Consider the following 23,024-nt stretch of genomic DNA (forward strand, 5'->3'; position numbering starts at 1 on the left):
CCATTGTAGCACCGCCCCATCCGGCGCAGTAGCAGGCATGTCTACCCGGTCCAAGGTGGTCCTGGGTATCTCGGTGATCTTGTCCCTTGGTATTGTGGTTGGGGTGCACGTGAAGCAGAATCTGGATAGAGAGGTCGGTGCGGCGTGTGGGGGTGATCTGCTCTTTGTATCTATGAGGTTTATGTTATAGGGAAGGTCAAGCAGAACTGTGGTAATGTGTGAGCACAATATGGGGCCAACTAGAGGAGCAGCACAACCAGCTCCTACGTGGGCAGAGGCGGTGTACGTATCAGGGTGCACAGATTCTATATTTTTGTCATATAGGGGGAGGGTTATAAAACCCTGTGCAAAGGAGAACTGGAGCGCATTCCCAAAGCAGCCAATCGCATTGTTGCTTTCATTTTCTAGACAAAAGCTGCAGTCTAATTGGTTGACATGTGCATCTTCTCCAGTTTGTCTTTACACATGGAGGCTAATTTGCACTCTCCCTAGTGGAAGTAAAAACCTTACTGCTTCTCATTTGATAAATAGATGTTAAATTATAAGATTTCTGCCATACTTGCCAACCTTTGAGAAGGGACATCAGTGGGATTCTGAAAATTTGTACCAATTTTATTTCCTTAGGCCCTACAAAAAAAATAATTCTGAGTTCTCTACCCGTTTATATAGGACACGCCCCCCAAACTATAGCAAGTTCCTGAAGCAAGTTTGAGGCAGATTTTTCTATCTGCAAAAAAACCTCAGTGTGAACAGGACCTTAATCTCCAGCTCCCCTTTTAACATGCATGTTCATCTCAGCGTCCATGTTATTTTTAGTGGGGGGGGATGGAGATAAATGTGTGGCTTTCACCTCTGGTAATCCAGTGAAGGGTTCCCACACACTTAGCCGATTCCCATAACAGGTTAAGTGGCCCACTGAAATGCCCTCCTGAACCATCTGCTCTCATGGCGATGGTGAGTAGAAGAGCGCTTCTGATTGATGTCTTTTGCAGGAGGACTGCATTAGAGGGCTGGTGCTTGAACAAATAGCGAGTTTATAATCTATAGTTACAATGAAAAAAATTTCCCTTTAAGGCCTTATTCACACGACAGTGAAAAAAAATGTCCATTTAAAACTGATCAACTGTCAGTTTTTCATGGCCATTTTGCATCAGTGTGTCTCTAAATTTTCATCCATTTCAAGTCCATCTGTCCGTTTTTAATGGCCGTTTGACATCCATTTTGCATCAGTTTTTCATGGCCGTTAAAAAAACTGATGAATTTCATTGGTCAGGCTTTTTTTGTCCCAACCCCCTGAAAACAACCAAAGGAAGGTCACATGTTCACCTAGACACTATTTACAGCCTCCCTGTATATGATGCCACACGCCTCCCTGTATATGATGCCACACACCTCCCTGTATATGATGCCACACACCTCCCTGTATATGATGCCACACGCCTCCCTGTATGTGATGCCACACACCTCCCTGTATATGATGCCACACGCCTCCCTGTATATGATGCCACACGCCTCCCTGTATATGATGCCACACGCCTCCCTGTATATGATGCCACACGCCTCCCTGTATATGATGCCACACGCCTCCCTGTATATGATGCCACACGCCTCCCTGTATATGATGCCACACGCCTCCCTGTATATGATGCCACACGCCTCCCTGTATATGATGCCACACGCCTCCCTGTATATGATGCCACACGCCTCCCTGTATATGATGCCACACGCCTCCCTGTATATGATGCCACACGCCTCCCTGTATATGATGCCACACGCCTCCCTGTATATGATGCCACACGCCTCCCTGTATATGATGCCACACGCCTCCCTGTATATGATGCCACACGCCTCCCTGTATATGATGCCACACACCTCCCTGTATATGATGCCACACGCCTCCCTGTATATGATGCCACACGCCTCCCTGTATGTGATGCCACACGCCTCCCTGTATATGATGCCACACGCCTCCCTGTATATGATGCCACACGCCTCCCTGTATATGATGCCACACGCCTCCCTGTATATGATGCCACACGCCTCCCTGTATATGATGCCACACGCCTCCCTGTATATGATGCCACACGCCTCCCTGTATATGATGCCACACGCCTCCCTGTATATGATGCCACACGCCTCCCTGTATATGATGCCACACGCCTCCCTGTATATGATGCCACACGCCTCCCTGTATATGATGCCACACGCCTCCCTGTATATGATGCCACACGCCTCCCTGTATATGATGCCACACGCCTCCCTGTATATGATGCCACACGCCTCCCTGTATATGATGCCACACAGCCTCCCTGTATATGATGCCACACGCCTCCCTGTATATGATGCCACACGCCTCCCTGTATATGATGCCACACGCCTCCCTGTATATGATGCCACACCAGCCTCCCTGTAGATGATGCCACACGCCCCCTGTAGATGATGCCACACGCCCCCTGTAGATGATGCCACACGCCCCCTGTAGATGATGCCACACGCCCCCTGTAGATGATGCCACACGCCCCCTGTAGATGATGCCACACGCCCCCTGTAGATGATGCCACACGCCCCCTGTAGATGATGCCACACGCCTCCCTGTAGATGCCACACGCCTCCCTGTAGATGCCACACGCCCCCTGTAGATGATGCCACACGCCTCCCTGTAGATGATGCCACACGCCTCCCTGTAGATGATGCCACACCAGCCTCCCTGTAGATCGTGCCACACCAGCCTCCCTGTAGATCGTGCCACACCAGCCTCCCTGTAGATCGTGCCACACCAGCCTCCCTGTAGATGCCACACCAGCCTCCTTGTAGATGCCACACCAGCCTCCTTGTAGATGCCACACCAGCCTCCTTGTAGATGCCACACCAGCCTCCTTGTAGATGCCACACCAGCCTCCTTGTAGATGCCACACCAGCCTCCTTGTAGATGCCACACCAGCCTCCTTATAGATGCCACACCAGCCTCCCTGTAGATGCCACACCAGCCTGCCTGTAGATGCCACACCAGCCTGCCTGTAGATGCCACACCAGCCTGCCTGTAGATGCCACACCAGCCTGCCTGTAGATGCCACACCAGCCTCCCTGTAGATGCCACACCAGCCTGCCTATAGATCGTGCCACATACTCACGAGAGCAGCGCCGTCTCTCCTCTTCTTCACTTGTGGTCACTCGTCTGCACGGGATCTGGCAAGGCAGCGCGACGGGGCGATGACGTCATCGGGGCGCCTTCAAACCCGAGTGACCACAGACGAGTGACCACACCTGAAGAAGCGCCGCAAACGTGAGTATGCCAACGATAGCCAGCAAGGGAACTAGTAGTTCCCTTGCCAGTCCCCATGTAACAGATCCGTTTTTAACGGTTGTTACATGTATTGACAGCCGTTAAAAACGGATCCATTGACTTCTATGGGGGCCGTCAGGCCGTTAAAACGGCCAAAAATAGGACATGTCCTATTTTTTGACGGCCATTATTCACGGGCCGTTAAAAAAACGGCCGTGTGAATGCACCCATAGAACATCATTGTTCTGAAAACGGCCATGTGAAAGCCGTTAAAAGGACGGCCATCACATGGCCGTTTTTCACTGTCGTGTGAAAGAGGCCTAAGAGTTTGTTTACACGGGTCCGATTTGCTGTAGATAATTCCTCTGCAAATCCCGTCCAGATTCCTAAGGGAATTCTCTCCGAAAGTCCCCTCTAAATTGGTGCGCTTTTACAGTCTAATTTGCTGCTGCAGAAACAAGAGAGGATACAAATATATATAAATCCTACTCGCCTACCACTGATCAATTTCAGAAATCACTACTTGTAAACATAGTCTTATGCTATATTTTTCGTATCAAATACCTTCATCTCTTTGGCTGGCTCTTGGATTCCACGTTGTCTTGGAGGTTGTCGTATCATGTATAGTCTTTTGATTGAGATATGTTTATTAGTAATTGCGTTTTTTGGAGTTCCACATTGTTGGCTCGCTGACAATTGGGCTTTAAAGAATGGATGAAAACTGTGGTTCTGCTCCAGAGCTGGTATTGGACGATATCGAATAGAAGTCACTAAAGAATTGTGCGGATGGATAATATCATTGCATTATTTGCTTGCATTTATTATGTTTTATTTCTTCTTTTACTCGTTTAGAGGCTGCGTTTGGGTGTTGTCCACGATCTAGAGAGGCAGAGACGGAAAGCGGAAAATTTGCGACTTTTGCAAGAGCAGCTTGAGTTAACCAAGCAATTGGAGTCAGAACGAGAAAAAAATATTTTACATGAAACGTCAAACAAATTTTAAGTCTGGACACAACCCATCCTGTGGACTGATTATATATAACAGGATTATTATGGGTAGTTTTTGATTTATATAAATTATATTGGTGGCTGATGATCAGTCTTGGAACTTTTACTTTAAAATACCTCATGGACTTGTAATAAAAGTGCCATGTCCTCCATGAACTTGTCTAGTGTGGTCTCTGATGGGTTACCTGGTTTGATTTTGGGAGATCTTGAAGGACTTATGGCAGCTACTGTATGTTATAAGCAGTTGGACCTGAATTAGATAGATTTGATTTTGCTGAAGTCCGTATTCTTCTGTGCATAGACAATGGATACTTCTGCCCATATCACGCCTCTGGATGATGACGCTACTAGAACATCTGCCTCCGAGGGCTTGGAAGAGGGGGAAGTGGAAGGGGAGACTCTTTTGTTGGTAGAGTCTGAAGATCAAGCATCTATTGACTTGTCTCATGATCAGAGTGGTGATTCATTGAACAGTGACGTTGGTGATGACCTAGATCCACCATGGATGGAGGAAATGCCTTTTCATTGTGACAAATGTCAAAAATGGATTCCAGCAAGTAAGCAAGTGTTCGCTGTTTCTACATTTTGTTTCTTTAAAGGGGTCTCCAGATATGGCGCATCTGCTGGATAAACCATAAAAGTCGGATCTGTGCGAATGTAACTGATGGGGCCCCTACTGATCCCACTAAAAGGGATGCCTGGTCCCTGTGCATTGATCGCTATGGGTGATCTGGGAACAGCTGAGTGAGTGTGTTCAGCTGATTCTGTGTCTCCCGTGACCATATACGCGGTTGGGATAAGTGGGGACTTTATGGCATATCCAGTGGATAATTACTTGTTTTTAATACTTAGGCCTGTTAAAGCCTCTCCATGTCCTTCAAGGTCAATGCACACGATGCGTATTAGTTGCGGTAAAACCGCAGCATAATACAGTACCAGCATTGGCAATGATATTCCAGGGAATCTCATGTACACGCTGCAGTATCTTCCCGCACTTAAATTGACCAGATTTTAAAATCTGCAGCATGTCCATTTATCTTGCGTGTCCGCTTGCGAATTCTATCTGCCTAGTGCAGAGGAAAATCGCACCAAAACACGCAGCATGAAAACGCAGTGATTTACGAGTCAAAACGTAAAGACCGCACCGAAAAACACGTGATATGGTGCGGTATTTACTTGCAAATTTCCTGCGTATTGCTGCGGTAATTGTTCCTATTTTCCCCTGCAAAATACGCAACGTGTTCATGTAGCCGAATACTCCTTCCGTCTTGCATGAAACATACTGACACTTGTTGCGGAGTTTCTCACAAAGATACCTAACAAATCCATCCAAAATTGTATTTTAAATTTGAAGGAAAAACCATTCTAATATGTAGGTCAGCTCTTACATAATCTTAATATACATATATCACTTGCACCAGTGCTTGAGAAGAAACGAGGCTGGCTTGTCAGGAATTTCAATATAAATGTTTTATGCGGGACTCTGTTAAAGTCATTCGTCATTTAATTTCTTCCATCATACAAAAAAATGGCCAAAATCGCACCAAATTCTGCTTATTTGTTTCAAGCTTTGTATCTCTTAGGCCCCCTCCACATCACGTTTATTGCAGTAAGGCCCCATGCACACATCCACGGGAGAATTGCGGCCCCATTCATTTCTATGGGGCCATGCACACGACCGTAGTTTTTACGGTCCGTGCGTGGCTCGGGAGCCCGCACCGCAGAATGAATGGACCTGTCTTATTACGGCCGTGTTCTGCGGTCCGGGCTCATTGAAAATAATGGCCATGTTCATGTCCCGCAATTTGCGGGCGGCTCGCGGCTGACAGTCCGCAGCCGGTCGACTCGAAAATCACGGGCGTGCACATGTCTACGGTCGTGTGCATGAGGCCTAAGTTTGATGTATACGCGGGTGCGAGCACCAGAATGTAGATGTTAAACGCAGGCTGTGATGGATATGCAGTTATTCAGCTGGGATTTAGTGTTCAAAATTTGCCAACCTCAAAAACTGATAGTTAAGTAAATGGCGACTTACTGAGATGGGGGCAGCATTGCAGGTATGAAGCAGAGGACTGTAAACTGAGGTGTACTTACCTCGGCTCCACATGTGCATGCGCCCTATGCTGCCAGACTCCTTATTTGAACACCTTTCGGTAAGTTGTAATTTACTTTACTAAACATTCCCTAAATGTATGCGGGTTTAAAACAAGAAACCCCAGCTGAATAACGACACACTGGTGGTTTAGTGGCTCCAAACCTACTGGCCGTTTTCCTTTGAATAGATACGTCATGAACTGGGGTCATGAGAGTCCAAAATATATCCATTAAGGCGGATTCAGATGAACGTGTTTTGCGTCCGTGCCGGCCGCGTGGTTTTCACGCGGCTCGCGCGGACCTAGAGAAATCTATGGGGCAGTGCAGACAGTCCGTGAGTTTTGCGCAGCGTAAGTCCGCTGCGTAAAACTCGCGACATGTTCCATGTGTCAGCGTTTTTCGAGCATCACGCACCCATTGAAGTCAATGGGTGCGTGAAAATCACGCATGCCCCACGGAAGCACTTCCGTGGGACAAGCGTTATTCGCGCAATAACCGTAAAAGAATGAATGTAAACAGAAAAGCACCACGTGCTTTTCTGTTGACAAACATCCAAACGGAGTGTCATAAAGATGGCGGCTGCGCGTAAAGCACGCAGCCGCGCATCCATATGAACAGTGCACACGGAGCTGTCAAGTGCCTTTTGCCCACGCAAAACGCAGCGGTTTTTGCGTGTTCGAAAACATCACGTTCGTCTGAATCGGCCCTTAAATGTATCTCATTATATTCTATGGGTTACGGGTGCCGCTTTTCGACATTTGTTTAATGTATCCGTCACCCATAGACTATAATAATATATGTTTAACGTATACGTCATGGAAAGCTGTTAAAGAGCCCATGACAAATTCCATAGGGTAGGTGTTTTCAAACACGCGGCCCCTGAGTTTTCATCTGCGGCCTGTGGGGCATCGTAGCTCCCTCGGGAGAGGATAGAGCAGGCCGTAGGGTGTGCGCCGGCGCTCCTTCATGATGTCCCAGAGCAGAGCCTATACTAGCGCTATGCCCTGAGGCAGCCTCTGACCTCACTGTCCATATATGAACAGTGTGATGTCAGGAGCAGAGCTGGAGTCCCATTTAGAGTGCTAGAAGTGGCTCTGCTCCGGGACTCCGGCTGGGGAAGCCCCTGACATCACCCTCTATATATGTGATGTCAGGGGCTTCCCCAGAGTTCCGAGCAGAGCCTATACTAGTGCTCTGCTCTGGTACTCCGGCTCTGGGGTTGCCCCTGACCTCACATTCCGGTCCAGGAGGATCCCCTGATGTCACTGTCTATGGACAGTGACGCCGTGGGCTCCTCCAGCAGAGGAATCCCACGGCCTAAGCGTCAGCAACGCTCTGGCTGGGATTCCAGTACTAGAGGGAGCCCCAATGGAGCACAGGGAAGGGGGTGTGTGTGTGTGTGTGTGTGTGTGTGTGGCATTATTTACAGAGGGCACTGTGGCATTTATCTAGGGGGCTTTGGCAGTATCTGCAAAGGGCACTGTGGCATTGTTTAGGGGGGTGTGGCATTATCTACAGAGGGCACTGTGGCACCATCTAAAAAGGGGCGGCCCAATCTTGATATTCTTGTCTGCTAAACGCTGCCAACTGAGCAGCCAGACTGCAATTAGTGACACTTAAACTGGATTGTTAAAATAAGCACGTGGAGTATACTCGCAATTTTCCATTAAGTTTAAACCTAGCGCTATCATTATAGTAATGTAGTATTGTTATAGTACTGTTGTAGTATTGTGATAGTAATGTAGTAGTATTGTTATAGTAACGTAGCGTTGTTATAGTCGTTTGAATAACCGATTAACAATACTTTTGTATTGTATCAAATTTGAAACTAATGCGGCCCGTCAACTTTACATCTTTTCTATGTGTGGCCCATTTACCCTGCCGAGTTTGAGACCCCTGCCATATGGCACGCGTTACCCATAGGCTTCTATGTTAAAAAAAAGTGTACTGTGAGGTTTGCGTATTTTGGGGGGGATTCTGTTGTACAGAATAGCGTTGTCTATTACGCTATTCCATACTTAAAGAGGCTCTGTCATCAAATTATGTTATGACCTATATTAGCTTTATGATAATGAGTTTCTCAATGGAAAACTGGGTGTGTTTTACTATATGGACGTTATACAGAGGAGTGTATGACGCTGACCAATCGGCGTCATACACTTCTCTCCATTCATTTACACTGCAGATAGCGATATAGCTATATCGCTATTTGCAGTCACATAAACACACTATAACGCTACTCATGTGTCATGACAATGAATATACATTACCTCCAGCCAGGACGTGATATGTATACATTCTCCTGACCACTTCTGTAGCGTCTCTGTGATTTACAGCACAGCGAGATCTCGCTGTGAATGACCGTTTACAGCGTAATCTCGCGAGACTACGCCTGCTGTGCTGATTGGTCAGCGTCACACTTCTCTCCACAACGCACACTTGGCCATATAATAAAACACGCCCAGTTGTCCATAGAGAAACTCATTAGCATAAAGCTAATATAGGTCATAACTCCGTCAAAAATTATCGTTTTTCTAAATAAAAAACACCTCTGAAATCTACATTACAGCGCCGATCACATCATGTACAAGATAGGCCACTTATAATGTGGTGACAGAGCCTCTTTAAAAAAAATAATAGTTATACCAGCATGATGGAGGCCGAAGCAACACTTTTTGGTTAATAGAGCACTAGTTACACGTTTAGTGTGTTCGCCGGGAGTTTTCCCGACCTACTTACTAAATGTAGTGAATGAATGTGATGTGAAGTCAGCTGAAGATTTTAGCAAGAGCTACGGAGCTCAAAACACATAAGCAGGGTTTGTTGCTGTTTTACAGAATAAAAATGTTATATTTTAAAGGGAACCTGTCATCCACATTATGCAATCCTCACTGTGGTGATAACAATGTAGTGACAGACGCTGATTTTATTGGTCTGTCACTTATTTACTTAAAGAGGCTCTGTCACCAGATTATAAATGCCTATCTCCTACATAATGTGATCGGCGCTGTAATGTAGATAACAGTGGTTTTTATTTTGAAAAATGATCATTTTTGAGCAAGTTATGCTCAATTTTAGATTTATGCTAATTCGTTTCTTAATGACCAACTGGGCGTGTTTTTACTTTTTACCAACTGGGCGTTGTAAAGAGAAGTGTATGACGCTGACCAATCAGTGACCAATCAGCATCATACACTTCTCATTGTTCCAGCCCAGCTTCTATCACTGCACAATCACACTGGAACAATGAGAAGTGTATGACGGTGATTGGTCACTGATTGGTCAGCGTCATACACTCCTCTGTACAACGCCAAGTTGGTAAAAAGTAAAAACACGCCCAGTTGGTGATTAAGAAACTAATTAGCATAAATCTAAAATTGCTCAAAAATGATCGTTTTTCTAAATAAAAACCACTGCTGTTATCTACATTACAGCACCGATCAGATTATGTAGGAGATAGAGCATTTATAATCTGGTGACAGAGCCTCTTTAAGCTGTTTCTGAGAACTTACATGGAGAACCACCAGAAATCAGTCTGGTATATTCATGAGCTGCCGCTAGAGCATCTCTGTCTGCATTAATAATCAGATTTAGGCCCCATGCACACGAACGTGTTTTTGCGGCCGCAATTCCCCCGAAAATCAACGGGAGAATTGCGGCCCCATTCTTTTCTGTGGGGCCATGCACACGACCGTAGTTTTTACGGTCCGTGCATGGCCCGGGAACCCGCACCGCAGAAAGAACGGGCATGTCCTATTACGGACATCTTCTGCGGTCCGGGCTCATTGAAAACAATGACGGCGGCCCTGTGCATGTCGTACGATTTGCGGGCGGCACGCGGCTGACAGTCCGCTGATAGTCCGCAGCCGCCCGACCCGAAAATCACGGCCGTGCACACGGCTACGGTCGTGTGCATGAGGCCTTAATCTTTTTTACAGACCCCTTTAATTTAGGTTTCTGCCGGATGCCCTACATAAAAATAAACCAGCAAGGGCTTCTAAACCCATTGATCAACCCAAGATCTCCTGTTTCGGGGGCTGATAATAAAACACACCCTCTATGTTAACTTAGGTCCTGCTCGGCCACTCATTTTATATTGTCCTTTTGCAGGTCAGCTGAATTGTGATGCCCCAAGTTATCTGAAAGGAGACAATTTCTTCAAATTCGCTTGTAGTGACTGTTCTGAAGATGGAAAAGAGCAGTTTGAGCGTTTAAGACTAACTTGGCAGCAGGTAAGTTGATGCGCCCCATATAATTGAATGATTTTTTCTTGTTTAATAGTACTTAAGCTGTTTACATATCTATACAGTCCTGGTTCAGAAGCCTGAAATACACATTTTGTCATATTCCAGGTTGTCATGTTGGCTATGTACAACTTGTCACTGGAAGGATCTGGCCGCCAGGGCTACTTCAGATGGAAAGAAGACATCTGTTCTTTTATAGAGAAGCACTGGACCTTCTTACTGGGAAATAGGTGAATGAATCTGCTTCAGGGGTTTTGACAATTTTAGATTTTATTTGAATTATCTTTAACATACAAGCTCCATGCAGATGTCGGATTTGAACCCGCGACCCCACCCGTTCTGCAAGGTAACAGTGCAGAATTGGAGAAAAGGCTCTGCTTTATTTGTGGAAACCGTGTCACCCTTGTCCATGGGCTGTGGCTGGTATTGCATCTAAACTCCATTCACTTCAACATTGATGATTTGCAACACCAGACACAGCCCACAGACAGGAGTGGTACTTATATTGGGGGGGAAAAACGGACCCATTTTTTTTTTCCAATCCTGGACAATACCAGGTCTATTTTTAATTTTTTTTTTCCCTAAGGGTATGTGCACACACACTAATTACGTCCGTAATTGACGGACGTATTTCGGCCGCAAGTACCGGACCGAACACAGTGCAGGGAGCCGGGCTCCTAGCATCATACTTATGTACGATGCTAGGAGTCCCTGCCTCGCTGCAGGACAACCGTCCGGTACTGTAATCATGTTTTCAGTACGGGACAGCTGTCCTGCAGCGGATGTAATTAGTGTGTGTGCACATACCCTAATATTTAGGGGTATTCTTGTTTTTTAGGAAGAAGACGTCTACCTGGTGGAGCACAGTTGCAGGTTGTCTCTCTGTCGGTAGTCCCATGTTTTTCAAATCTGGAGCTCAGGATTTCGGAGAACCAGGGTGGTGGAAGCTTGTTCACAACAAACCTCCAACTATGAAACCTGAAGGAGACAAGTATATCTCTCCTTCACAAAAATTAAAAGGTATGTATTTAAATGTCACCCCCAGCAGGTGCCCTTGTGTTGGCCACGAACAATATACTAATTTCTTAATGTCAATCAAAAATACCAATCATTTTATTCACATCATTAAAACATTAATCGCCTGAAAATTCAGTTTTACAGTGAATGTCTAGAGTGTATACAACAACAATTCTTCTGGTCTAGGGTCACAAATTCTGATGGTCATTTGGTGGTCCTCCAAGCTACACTTGTGACTTCCTCATGATCACTCCTAGCAGATGTCAACTTACCTCTTGCCTTAAGGCAAGGGGCTGCTGCGACCTCAGATGATCATCTTCATCAGAAAATAAACATTCAGGTATTAGTAGTATGCTGGATATTCAGTGGAAGCTGTGTTTTCAGGCTTGGGTGGTATTATAATTTCTAACCTCTTTCTCCTAATTACTCTTCATTGATTATGGTTTTGCTAACAGTCCATTGGTTATCAATAATTCTAAGAGACAGACACTCCAGCCTCCTGGTTTCAGCAGTAATGCCCCTTTTATTTTTTACTAAAGCACAGCGTCTACGTTGGGATACATGCTTTTCCTTCTTCTCTAAACACAGCACAACATCTATTTTATCTTTTTTTTTTATCTTTTTTTTTTTTTAAACAGATCAAAATGTTTTACCATTGTGAAAATATTATGATCACCCTAAAGGTCTTTGCATGAATAAATATATATATAAACATATGTAAGATGTAACCTACATTAAAAATAAACTGGAATCATTTTAACATTTCGTTTTAAATAGGACCCGTCAACTCTCCTGACTTGTCTAATTTAATAAATACTTGTATTCCCCATAACAACAATTCTTGAGCAGCTTTTCTTAGAGTTCTGCGGTGTGCCGTTCCTCTTTTTATTTGTCCTAGTAATGGATGAATATATTGACACCTGGGTGTTACCATTCCATTTGTCAAAGGGGCGTGTCCATGCACTGTCTCACTTGGTCAGCACTGATTGGACAGTGTAAGACTGTATATAACGACAACCCCCTCCGAACTGGTAACACCCAGTTGCCAATTTATTTATTAATTTTCAGGAGGAATAACAGAGGAACGGCACATTAAAGTTCTACCAATAGATGCTCCAGAATTATTTAATAGGGAATGCAAGTTTTTACTAAAACAGACGTGACCTCTCCTCTTAAATGTTAAAATAATGATTTTTTTTAGAACAGTGGCTCAGATGCCACTTTTTTCTCACTAGCCCTGGCTGTGTGGCTCACCCCAGAAGTCCTGAGCTATCACAATATACACTGGCTGCAGTAAAACTTCTGTACTGACCTTATTGCACATGCATCCTAACAGTGCCAATTTTGGTAGTATAATACCTATTTTCTTTGGTATGTACCACTTACAACATGTAGTGCCACCTTTACCCATTCTTTACTTCAGCCACTTTATGATTAAAGAGAAAATTGAAAGCTTGAAGCTCCCTCACATCTCTCCTCCATTTTTAAAGAGGCTCTGTCACCACATTATAAGTGCCCTATCTTGTACATAATGTGATGGGCGCTGTAATGTAGAATACAGCAGTGTTTTTTTATTTAGAAAAACTATAATTTTTGATGGAGTTATGACCAATCAGCGTCATACACTTCTCCCCATTCATTTACACAGCACATAGTAATCTTATTAGATCACTATGTGCAGCCACATATACACACACACACACACATTTAACGTTACTGAAATGTCCTGACAGTGAATATACATTACCTCCAGCCAGGACGTGATGTCTATTCAGAATCCTGACACTTCGCTAACGTTTGTGTGAGATTTACAGCAAGGCAAGCGTAATTTCGCGAGATTACGCTGTAAACTGTCATTTAAAACGAGATTACGCTTGCCCTGCTGTAAATCTCACACAAACGTTAGCGAAGTGTCAGGATTCTGAATAGACATCACATCCTGGCTGGAGGTAATGTATATTCACTGTCAGGACATTTCAGTAACGTTAAATGTGTGTGTGTATGTGGCTGCACATAGTGATCTAATAAGATTACTATGTGCTGTGTAAATGAATGGGGAGAAGTGTATGACGCTGATTGGTCACTGATTGGTCAGCGTCATACACTTCTCTCCACAACGCCCACTTGGTCAAAAGGTAAAACACGCCCAGATGTCAATTAAGAAAGTCATTAGCATAAAGCTAAAATAGGTCATAACTCAGTCAAAATTGATTGTTTTTCTAAATAAAAAACACTGCTGTAATCTACATTACAGCGCCGATCACATTATGTACAAGATAGGGCACTTATAATGTGGTGACAGAGCCTCTTTAAATTAAACGTGACTTCCGTCCATCACCCAGAGCCATTTTGTTACACGATACAAAGGGTTGGGGACCTCTTCTTTACAATTCGTGTTTTTCTCCTTCTTCTGATCTAACTGCTGTAGTAATATAAATATTTTTACTAAACTCTGGGGTTTCTTTGGCAGCATAAATCATCATGGCACCTCTGCTCATATGCGTACATTCGTAAAAATGGAGCTCATATGACACAAGTCCATGGGCAGGAGAGTGTTTGTTGATACTACACTGTAGACCCCAGAGGAAGCACAATGGGCCTGATTTATCAAAATGTCTAAAAGCAGAAGTGGCCTTGTTGCCCATAGCAATTAGAGCGCTGCTTTCATTGCTTAAACTGCTCTGGAGTAATGAAAGCTCCACTGTGATTGGTTGCTACAGGCTACAAGTCCAGTGTTTTATCACTACAGCATTTAGTAGATCAGGAGAAAGCAATAAACTCAAAAATCAACGTCTATATACAAAAGTGTCATTATTTTCAATCTATTAAGATACTTTTTTTTTTTTTATAGTAAAATACCCCTTTAATTTAGGGATTATAGCCTATTATAACAGAACAACAGTGATAGTGGTTTTGTGGACTGTGTATTATGATTTCTCTAGCTCCTGGTAAGTCTAGCTTGGACCCAGTGATCACTGTAGAAGGACTCAGAAAGAGATCTAGAGGGAACCTGGTTGAGTCTGCTATAGAGCTAAAAGAAAAAAGATCCCGTACTCAAGAAGCAAAAGACATCAGGAGAGCTCAGAAAGAAGCCTCTGGATTTGTGGATCGCAGCTCTTGTTCCACTCCAGTGAAATTCTCCAACAGCCGGAACCGTCGCTCAGATATTGTGCTTGAGAAAGGGGAAGTGATAGACTTCTCCTCTATGAGTTCATCAGACCGGACACCCATGACCAGTCCATCTCCATCTCCTTCTTTGGATTTCTCAGCTCCGGGTACACCAGCTTCCCACTCAGCAACTCCAAGCCTTCTCTCTGAGGCTGATCTAATTCCAGATGTCATGCCACCCCAAGCTTTATTTCATGGTTAGTATAACTGATAGCTTTCATAAGAATCACTCTATTTTATATACCTTTTATTATGTTCAAGTTAAAAAATGTATACAAACTTTTTCCCCTTTATGGAAAGGGAAGTATGAATGGTTACTGACCTTTAAGGAAAATTTAATATTAGACAAAGGAAAGCTGAATATAAACGGCACATCAAATTATTACATCTATTTAAAGAGGCTCTGTCACCACATTATAAGTACCCTATCTCCTACATAAGGAGATCGGTGCTATAATGTAGGTGACAGCAGTGCTTTTTATTTAAAAAAAAACGATCTATTTTTATCACTTTATTAGCAATTTTAGATTTATGCTAATGAGTTGGTTAATGCCCAAGTGGGCGTATTTTTACTTTAGACCAAATGGGTGTTGTACAGGGGAGTGACCAATCGGCCTCATGCACTCCTCTCCATTCATTTACTCAGCGCATAGGGATCCTGCTAGATCCTTATGTGCTGTCTTATACTAACACATTAACAATACTGAAGTGTTTAGACAGTGAATAGACATTCCACGGGATGTCTATTCACAATCTCTGCACTTCGTTACTCTGTTTGTGGTAGTTACAGCAGAGGAAGCGTGATCTCGCGAGATCTCGCTGTAAATGACAGGTTACAACGAGATCACGCTTCCTCGGCTGTAACTACCATAGAAACAGTAACGAAGTGCAGAGATTGTGAATAGACATCCCGTGGAATGTCTATTCACTGTCTAAACACTTCAGTATTGTTAATGTGTTAGTATAAGACAGCACATAAGGATCTAGCAGGATCCCTATGCGCTGAGTAAATGAATGGAGAGGAGTGCATGAGGCTGATTGGTCACTCCCCTGTACAACGCCCACTTGGTCTAAAGTAAAAATACGCCCACTTGGGCATTAAGCAACGCATTAGCATAAATCTAAAATCTCTAATAACGTTGTGAAAATAGATCATTTTTTTAAATAAAAAGCACTGCTGTCACCTACATTATAGCGCCGATCTCCTTATGTAGGAGATAGGGCACTTATAATGTGGTGACAGAGCCTCTTTTAGGCAGTTATCACACAACGATATAACCCATGTGGGAAAAAATAATTCCCTTCCAAAACTTTGATTCATTGCAAGCTTTATTTTTCTATAACTGGATATTGGTCTTTTACATCTCTTTTCTATCCCATCCTGGCTATGTATTAGATCTTGCTACATACAGATATCAGTCTGGAAATGGTTACACAGCCCCAATGACAGCTATTATCTCTAAATCTATAAGAGTCCTTTTACACGACCGATATGGGCGCCGACTAGTTAATTGGCGCTCGTTTGCTCCTTTCACAAGGAGCAATGATCGGTTATGTATGGGGAGGTTATTACGATTGCTGGTCCCCATACATTTCCACCATGTAGGCAGCACATCTCCCTGTTTACACGTGGAGATATGCTGCTTAATAGTGATCATTTCATTGGCCACATAAATGAGCAGGTCAGCCAATGAACGAATGTTTTCTCATTCATCGGCTGACGTTGCCCTGTTTACACAGGGCAATGATCGGGAACAAGCATTCATATGAACGCTCGTTTGCCGATCATTGGCCCGTGTAAAAGGGCCTTAAGAAGGATCTGTCACTAGTTTAATAATGCCCAATCTCCTAGCTAATCTAATAGGCGCTGTCACACTGATAATGCTAGAGAAAATTGTGTCCAAATAGTTTATTATTTTAAAAGTTATGAGCATTTTTGCTAAATATTTTAAATGAGTCTATACTAGACAAGTGGGTGTCAAAACCAGTGATTCCCCTGAGGTGGAGCCTCCTCACAGCCTCTGACACTGTCCTATCAGCATGAAGCTGCTTCACACAGTGTGAGAGACTGAGGCTGGAGGGAAGGGGGATCACTTCAAACAGCCATATCTCTAGCTGTGGACCACCTAGAACAGTGATTCTGGTGGCATATGAAAGATGACATTCTAGTCTTTCATGTGGTACCTTTTATGAGGATCACAGTTCTAGCTGTGAAACAACTAGAGGTATGACCAGTTGAAAACAGTCGGGAATGGAAGCTGTATACTTTATGATCACGCTGTGTTGCTGGGCAGGGAAGAGAACTGTATGATGCGGATTGGACAGCGTCATCAAGAAAACATTACGCCGTCCAGAGTGAAAAGCAAATCACCTCCTATTTGGCAAGTATAGCCAAATTAGCATATATAGAAAAATGCTCATAACTTTGCAAATAATAAACGTTTTTGAAAAAAAATTACACTGTAGTTATCAGCATCATAGCGACTATTAGATTAGTGACAGCCAGTTATCGGAAAAATGATCGTTCATAGAACACTCATTGCCAATAATTACCCTGTGTAAACAGGGCAGCGATCAGCAGATGAACGAGCAAACTCTGATCATGTCATTTTAGAAATATTATCATTGTCGGCAGCACATCTCCCTGTGTAAGCAGGCAGACGTGCTGCCGACATGATAGAACTGTATTGGAACGAGCGCACATTCCCAAACCAGCTCCTTGTGAAAGGAGCAAACGAGCGCCAGTCAACGAGCTGTCTCGTTGATCGGCGCTTGTTTACATGGGACGTGTAAGAGGACCTTAAGTCTTGAATGGATTTACAGTCCCCCAGGAGTGACTAACCCTGTATACTCAAAGGGTGCAGCCAATCATTACTAATCTAGCACAGGATTGGTAATGAGAATAATTGCAGGGTACCAAGGTGGAAAACAATGCGATACTTTAATGGTAATCTTAGATTCACTCAAAAATTTGATACCACAACCATTCGAGATTATTTTCCATGGACCGATTAGCGCTAATGATTCCGTCAAAACAACAGAAACCTGTCACAACGGTGACAAACGGAAACATTTACCAATGTTTCTGTCACCGTTAATATCAATGGTGATGCAAACAGAAGCTGAGGTTTCCGTTTGCCTTCCCGTTGAGGGGTTAACCCGACGGAAACCCTCAACGGAAGGGCAACGCTGATGTGATCAAGCCCTGAAATCATCATGCCAATAACATGATGGCAATGAGAACGTTTTGCTTACTCAGACCTAAAAATCTTGCCAATGCATTGTACCAGAACATTCATAAGGAATTCTAGGATAATACAAAACACAAATCTATATCTAAATGGCTGAGATTAAACAAAAACAAAATAAAAGCTTCGGATTGGCCACACTATATTTATAGACCGTACTTGCTGTAGCCGGTCCTGGGACCATCAATTTACCTTTTGAACATCATTTATATATAGTTTTGTGTATGAATGTATATATGTGTGTGTGTGTGTGTGTGTGTATATATATATATATATATGTGTATGTATGTGTGTGAGAGAGAGAGCGCAAGATATATATATATATATATATATGTGTTATCTACATAAAAACTAGCTTTACATGTACATTGAATTAGTCATCTTGTACCACTCCTAAGTTACAGCCTGTATTGGTGTTCTAGATCAGAGCTACATTCATCTCCACTGGATGCTAATAGAAGTATCCAACACGTTTTCTCATCAGTCACCGCTTGTGTCAGCTCCATATAATACAGTGGGACATTTTTTGTACAGGAACTGTTTTGAAGACAATTCCCAGAATGCCAAGCCCTAGGGGAGCAAGCTCTGCAGACATTGAGCCATTAATAAGTGCTAGGAGATTTCAGCTCTGAAGCCAGCAGAACTTCAAAATTTTGCTCTGGATTATAATACAGGCTGTAACTCAGGATCAGGACAAGATCATTTATGCAATGTATTTACAAAGTTACTCAACTTTTTAATGCAGGTTATATTTTTAGAAGTAAACTAAAGTTTTGTGAAAAAAAGCAGTGAACATAGGCCTTCAATAAATGCCGTAATAATTCAGAAAGTGTTGCGTTTCCACAGGTTTTCTTTCTCTGATATTTCTTTTTGTTTAAATATCGTGAAATATGATATCTGGCAAATAGTTTTTCCACTGCACAGTAGTGTCAATTATTGGGAAATTTCAGACTTGACGTTATGTTTTCTCTTTGTACAGAATTACAGTGATTTGTTTTCTGTGTTCTCAACCATAGTTGATTTGTATAGACTTGATCACTGGCCAAACATTATGTGAAGAGAATGATCCAATGAATAAAACAGGAGTGAAGTATGGGTTTTGGGATAATTTCACCTTTTTGCCTACTGGTCATTAACACCTTTTATATGAACCTGGAAAACCTCTGCGACAACAGTAATAATAAACATTGATCATAATTTGAAGTCATTGCTGTTCTTAAAATCCACCCCGACAAGAGGATCATGTCCTATTTTTGATGGTTATAACTCCTTTACTTGTGGTAGGACAGCACTATCCACAGCTGTCCTTGTGCCTCAGATCAGTGGATCGTGGTAATATTTAATCTTGGGGTACATGGCAACCTAAAGTTTCTCGTGGTTTGTGGTCAAATCTTGTGGATGCCTGCGGGAAAGAAGGAGCACGCAACCTTGCGACAATCACGTCAGAAATATTATTTTCAATTCTTTTCCCCTATGGAACAATTGATGTTGTAACTGCGATTTTACCATAATTTTCAGTTTAGTTTTGTTGTCTTGACCGAGCCTTATGGTTTATCCAAGAAGGGCCTGAATGGGTTCAGAGCGTATCTTGACCTGCTTTCCTTGGGACAACAATGAGGTTCTGGGGAGTGGGGTCTGAGCCGGAGTTGCTGTTTTTACTTTTAGACCATGTGCGGGACGTGTGATATCTGGACTGTTAATATGTTTCTGTTTAATGTCTGTCAATCTTCAATCTGGTATATTCTGCGTGAATTAATTGCTTTCCAATATAACAATTTCAGATGATGAGGAGATGGATGCAGATGGTGTCATCGATCCTGGAATTGAATACATACCTTGCCTCAACACTTCACACTCAACTCCCTTATATCAAAAGAATTTTAAGTCTTCTCTGCATGTGAAACAAGAAATAGAAAGTGAAGAGGAGAAACTGGACCGGGTGGAGGGTGAACTCCACAAGGGCCCATCTGCGGAGAGAGCCCGGGACAAGAGACGACTTCCGCCCATAGAGCAGAATAAAAACAAAACTCCCCAGTACCATGCCATCACCCTTTATGAAGAAAAGCTGCTCTTAAAACGCCTTGAGGCCTGTCCCAATGCTGTAGCTGTGACACCAGAAGCTAGAAGGCTGAGGCAGAAGCTGCTTGTCCGTAAGGCAAAGCGCGAAAGAGGATTGCCCCTTTTTGACTTGGATCAGGCAGTGAATGCAGCTCTAATGCTTGTCGGAGGGGTCTGTGGAGCCAGGGAAGGGTCTATTTCTAGGCCAATACCCACTGGGCCAGAGTACAGGACAATAAGCAAGGACCTGCGCATCCTAGACCGATATCAGGTGAGTAGATGTTGGGTCCGCTGTTGTGATGCTGACTGTAAATCAAAGGGGGGAATTTAACATTTCTATGCCAGTTTTATGGTGTAGAAATGGCGCAAACAGACCCAAAGTTTCTACTACCCTTTGCACTTTGTTAAAAAAAAAATGCGTGTGGCCTAGCGGAAGGGGCGTGGCCACCCATGGACTGACACATTTAATATAATTTATGCCAAAAACTGGCATAAATTATAGCAGAAATCTACAGCCGAAGATGTGATCAATTTATTAAGAGGTATGCCTCTTAATAAATTTGTTGCATCTTACTCGGCTTGGTTTTTTATTAAGACTGGTGGAGACTTAAAGAGGCTCTGTCACCAGATTTTGCAACCCCTATCTCCTATTGCAGCAGATGGGCGCTGCAATGTAGATTACAGTAACGTTTTTGTTTTTTTTAAATGAGCATTTTTGGCCAAGTTATGACCCATTTAATATTTATGCAAATGAGGCTTTCTAAAGTACAACTGGGCGTGTATTATGTGCGTACATCTGGGCGTTTTTACTTCTTTTACTAGCTGGGCGTTGTGAATAGAAGTGTATGATGCTGACAAATCAGCATCATCCACTTCTCTTCGTTACCACCCAGCTTCTGGCAGTGCACAGACACACAGCGTGTTCTCGAGAGATCACGCTGTGACGTCACTTCCTGCCCCAGGTCCTGCATTGTATCGGACGAGCGAGGACACATCGGCACCAGAGGCTACATTTGATTCTGCAGCAGCATCGGCGTTTGCAGGTAAGTAGCTACATCGACTTACCTGCAAACGCCGATGCTGCTGCAGAATCAAATGAAGCCTCTGGTGCCGATGTGTCCTCGCTCGTCCGACACGATGCAGGACCTGGGGCAGGAAGTGAGTGACGTCACAGCGTGATCTCTCGAGAACACGCTGTGTGTCTGTGAACTGTCAGAAGCTGGGTGTTAACGAAGAGAAGTGGATGATGCTGATTCGTCAGCATCATACACTTCTATTCACAACGCCCAGCTAGTAAAAGAAGTAAAAACGCCCAGATGTACTTTAGAAAGCCTCATTTGCATAAATATAAAAATGGTCATAACGTGGCCAAAAATGCTCGTTTAAAAAAAAAAAAAAACGTTACTCTTATCTCCATTCCAGCGCCGATCTGCTGCAATAGGAGATAGGGGTTGCAAAATCTGGTGACAGAGCCTCTTTAATAAATCTCTCCCATAGCTTTGAAGACTATCGGTTGGGGAATGAACTGAATTCGTAATTGTCTGCCTTTATTGTATATTTAAAGGGAAACTCTAGTAGGAAAGGATCGCTCTTTATAATATTTATTACAAGCATTGCCTGAACGTGTTCGGACAAATGCGTAACAAAATGCGCTGCAGCTTGAGTCCTGCCAAGCTACACAGTATATCCATGTACCTGCGCTGAGAAACGTACATGGATGAACCGCTACCAGCACATCTGTTCCCTGCATTAGATCATACTCTGCCTTGTCAATTTACAGTACTTTTCTCTGATAGACTGCGGTGCCTGCAGCAAAAGGTGTCCGTCACTCCAGCGTGCGTTTCTTGTATCGACTTGGAGCAGTTGAAGATAAAGATGCAGACCTCAGCATAGTTAGTCCCTACACTGCTCGCATTCTGAAGCCATATATAAGGTAAGGGTTTATAGATGGTAATTCTATTTCTTTACTGTTGAATTGAAAATTTTTAAAATGTAAAGATTTCTGTAGATTTATAATTATTTTTTTTCATTAGGCCTCTGTCACTTAATAAGTTAAAAGGATTGTCCACTACAGTAGATCATCGGTGCACTGTTAAGCCGCTTTGGTTGCCTTCGGGCACCAGATGTTATGGCCCGTTTTGCGATGTACAGAGCCGGAAGCAGTTTGCTCCGCACATAACATAGCGGCCGAACTGTAGCTCTGCTGCTATTTAGTGGCCGGAGTCAACTGTTTCTGGCATGTATGTCCAGTACCCGGAGTAGCTTAACGGTGCGGGGTCCAGATGTCGGAACCACACAGATCATGTACCGATGACCTATCCGGTGTATAGGTCATCCGTTGTCCAGTAGTGGACAACCCCTTTAAAGGGAGGAATGCGTGGATATTGGTTGCCTTCTTAAACCACAGCCTTGAACGCCAACAGAGCTTGTCCCGCCCATGACTGTTGCCTAGGCTTAAAAAAATAATATATATATATCCTTGACATATTGCACAAAAACATATTCCTAAATGATTCACTATGGCACATGTTTTACCTGTAGAAAACAATGAGATAGTTCAGATGTACCCATACTTGCAAAAAAAACAAACCATGAGGGTCCTTAACCCTCGAGCTTTACCTGACCAGGATACACACAGCAGGAAAGAGTTCAAATTCAAAACAAAAAGAAATGTTTGGATATGTAATTTGTTCTTGGGTTTATCAGCTATTTAATAAAACTTTTTGTATTTAAAGTGAACTTACACTTTTTATAAGGTAGGCAATGCTGATATTATCACGGTTTCCTTTTAAGTTGAAGAACTTTCATTTCTTTATTGTTTTTGTTCTATTACTTGACTCTATTACTGCACAGAATACTTGGTATCTTTCTAGATAACCACATTAAGGGCACGTCCACACATAAT

At 43.3% G+C, this 23,024-nt stretch overlaps 2 protein-coding genes across 5 annotated transcripts in view; both read left to right on the forward strand.

Moving 5' to 3' along the window:
- Nucleotides 1-19: 19 nt before the first annotated feature.
- PET117 (PET117 cytochrome c oxidase chaperone) lies at nt 20-4,674 on the forward strand. 2 transcript variants are annotated; one of them, XR_012883234.1, is made up of 3 exons: nt 20-133; nt 4,136-4,338; nt 4,592-4,674. XR_012883234.1 is itself a non-coding variant. In XM_075862955.1 (2 exons), exons 1-2 carry the CDS (start codon nt 38-40, stop codon nt 4,283-4,285), a joined length of 246 nt encoding a protein of 81 aa, XP_075719070.1. In that variant the 5' UTR covers nt 20-37; the 3' UTR covers nt 4,286-4,446. The 2 variants fall into 2 exon arrangements, 1 of the variants encoding a protein (XP_075719070.1); XM_075862955.1 differs by lacking the exon at nt 4,592-4,674 and having other exon boundaries at nt 4,136-4,446.
- The window catches only part of KAT14 (lysine acetyltransferase 14), a 24,157-nt gene continuing 5,380 nt past the window's right edge, over nt 4,248-23,024 (forward strand). Inside the window, exons 1-8 of one of the 3 annotated variants that reach the window (XM_075862953.1) lie at nt 4,248-4,338; nt 4,592-4,847; nt 10,495-10,616; nt 10,737-10,858; nt 11,467-11,648; nt 14,588-15,010; nt 19,843-20,390; nt 21,916-22,052. In XM_075862953.1, the coding sequence (XP_075719068.1) occupies nt 4,595-4,847; nt 10,495-10,616; nt 10,737-10,858; nt 11,467-11,648; nt 14,588-15,010; nt 19,843-20,390; nt 21,916-22,052 (1,787 nt within the window). In that variant the 5' untranslated portion in view covers nt 4,248-4,338; nt 4,592-4,594. Of the gene's footprint in view, nt 4,339-4,545; nt 4,848-10,494; nt 10,617-10,736; nt 10,859-11,466; nt 11,649-14,587; nt 15,011-19,842; nt 20,391-21,915; nt 22,053-23,024 lie in introns of those variants that run through there. The other 2 variants (XM_075862952.1, XM_075862954.1) reach the window with 2 other exon arrangements.

This window comes from Rhinoderma darwinii, chromosome 4 (genome assembly GCF_050947455.1).
Source record: "Rhinoderma darwinii isolate aRhiDar2 chromosome 4, aRhiDar2.hap1, whole genome shotgun sequence".
Classification (NCBI taxonomy): domain Eukaryota; kingdom Metazoa; phylum Chordata; class Amphibia; order Anura; family Rhinodermatidae; genus Rhinoderma; species Rhinoderma darwinii.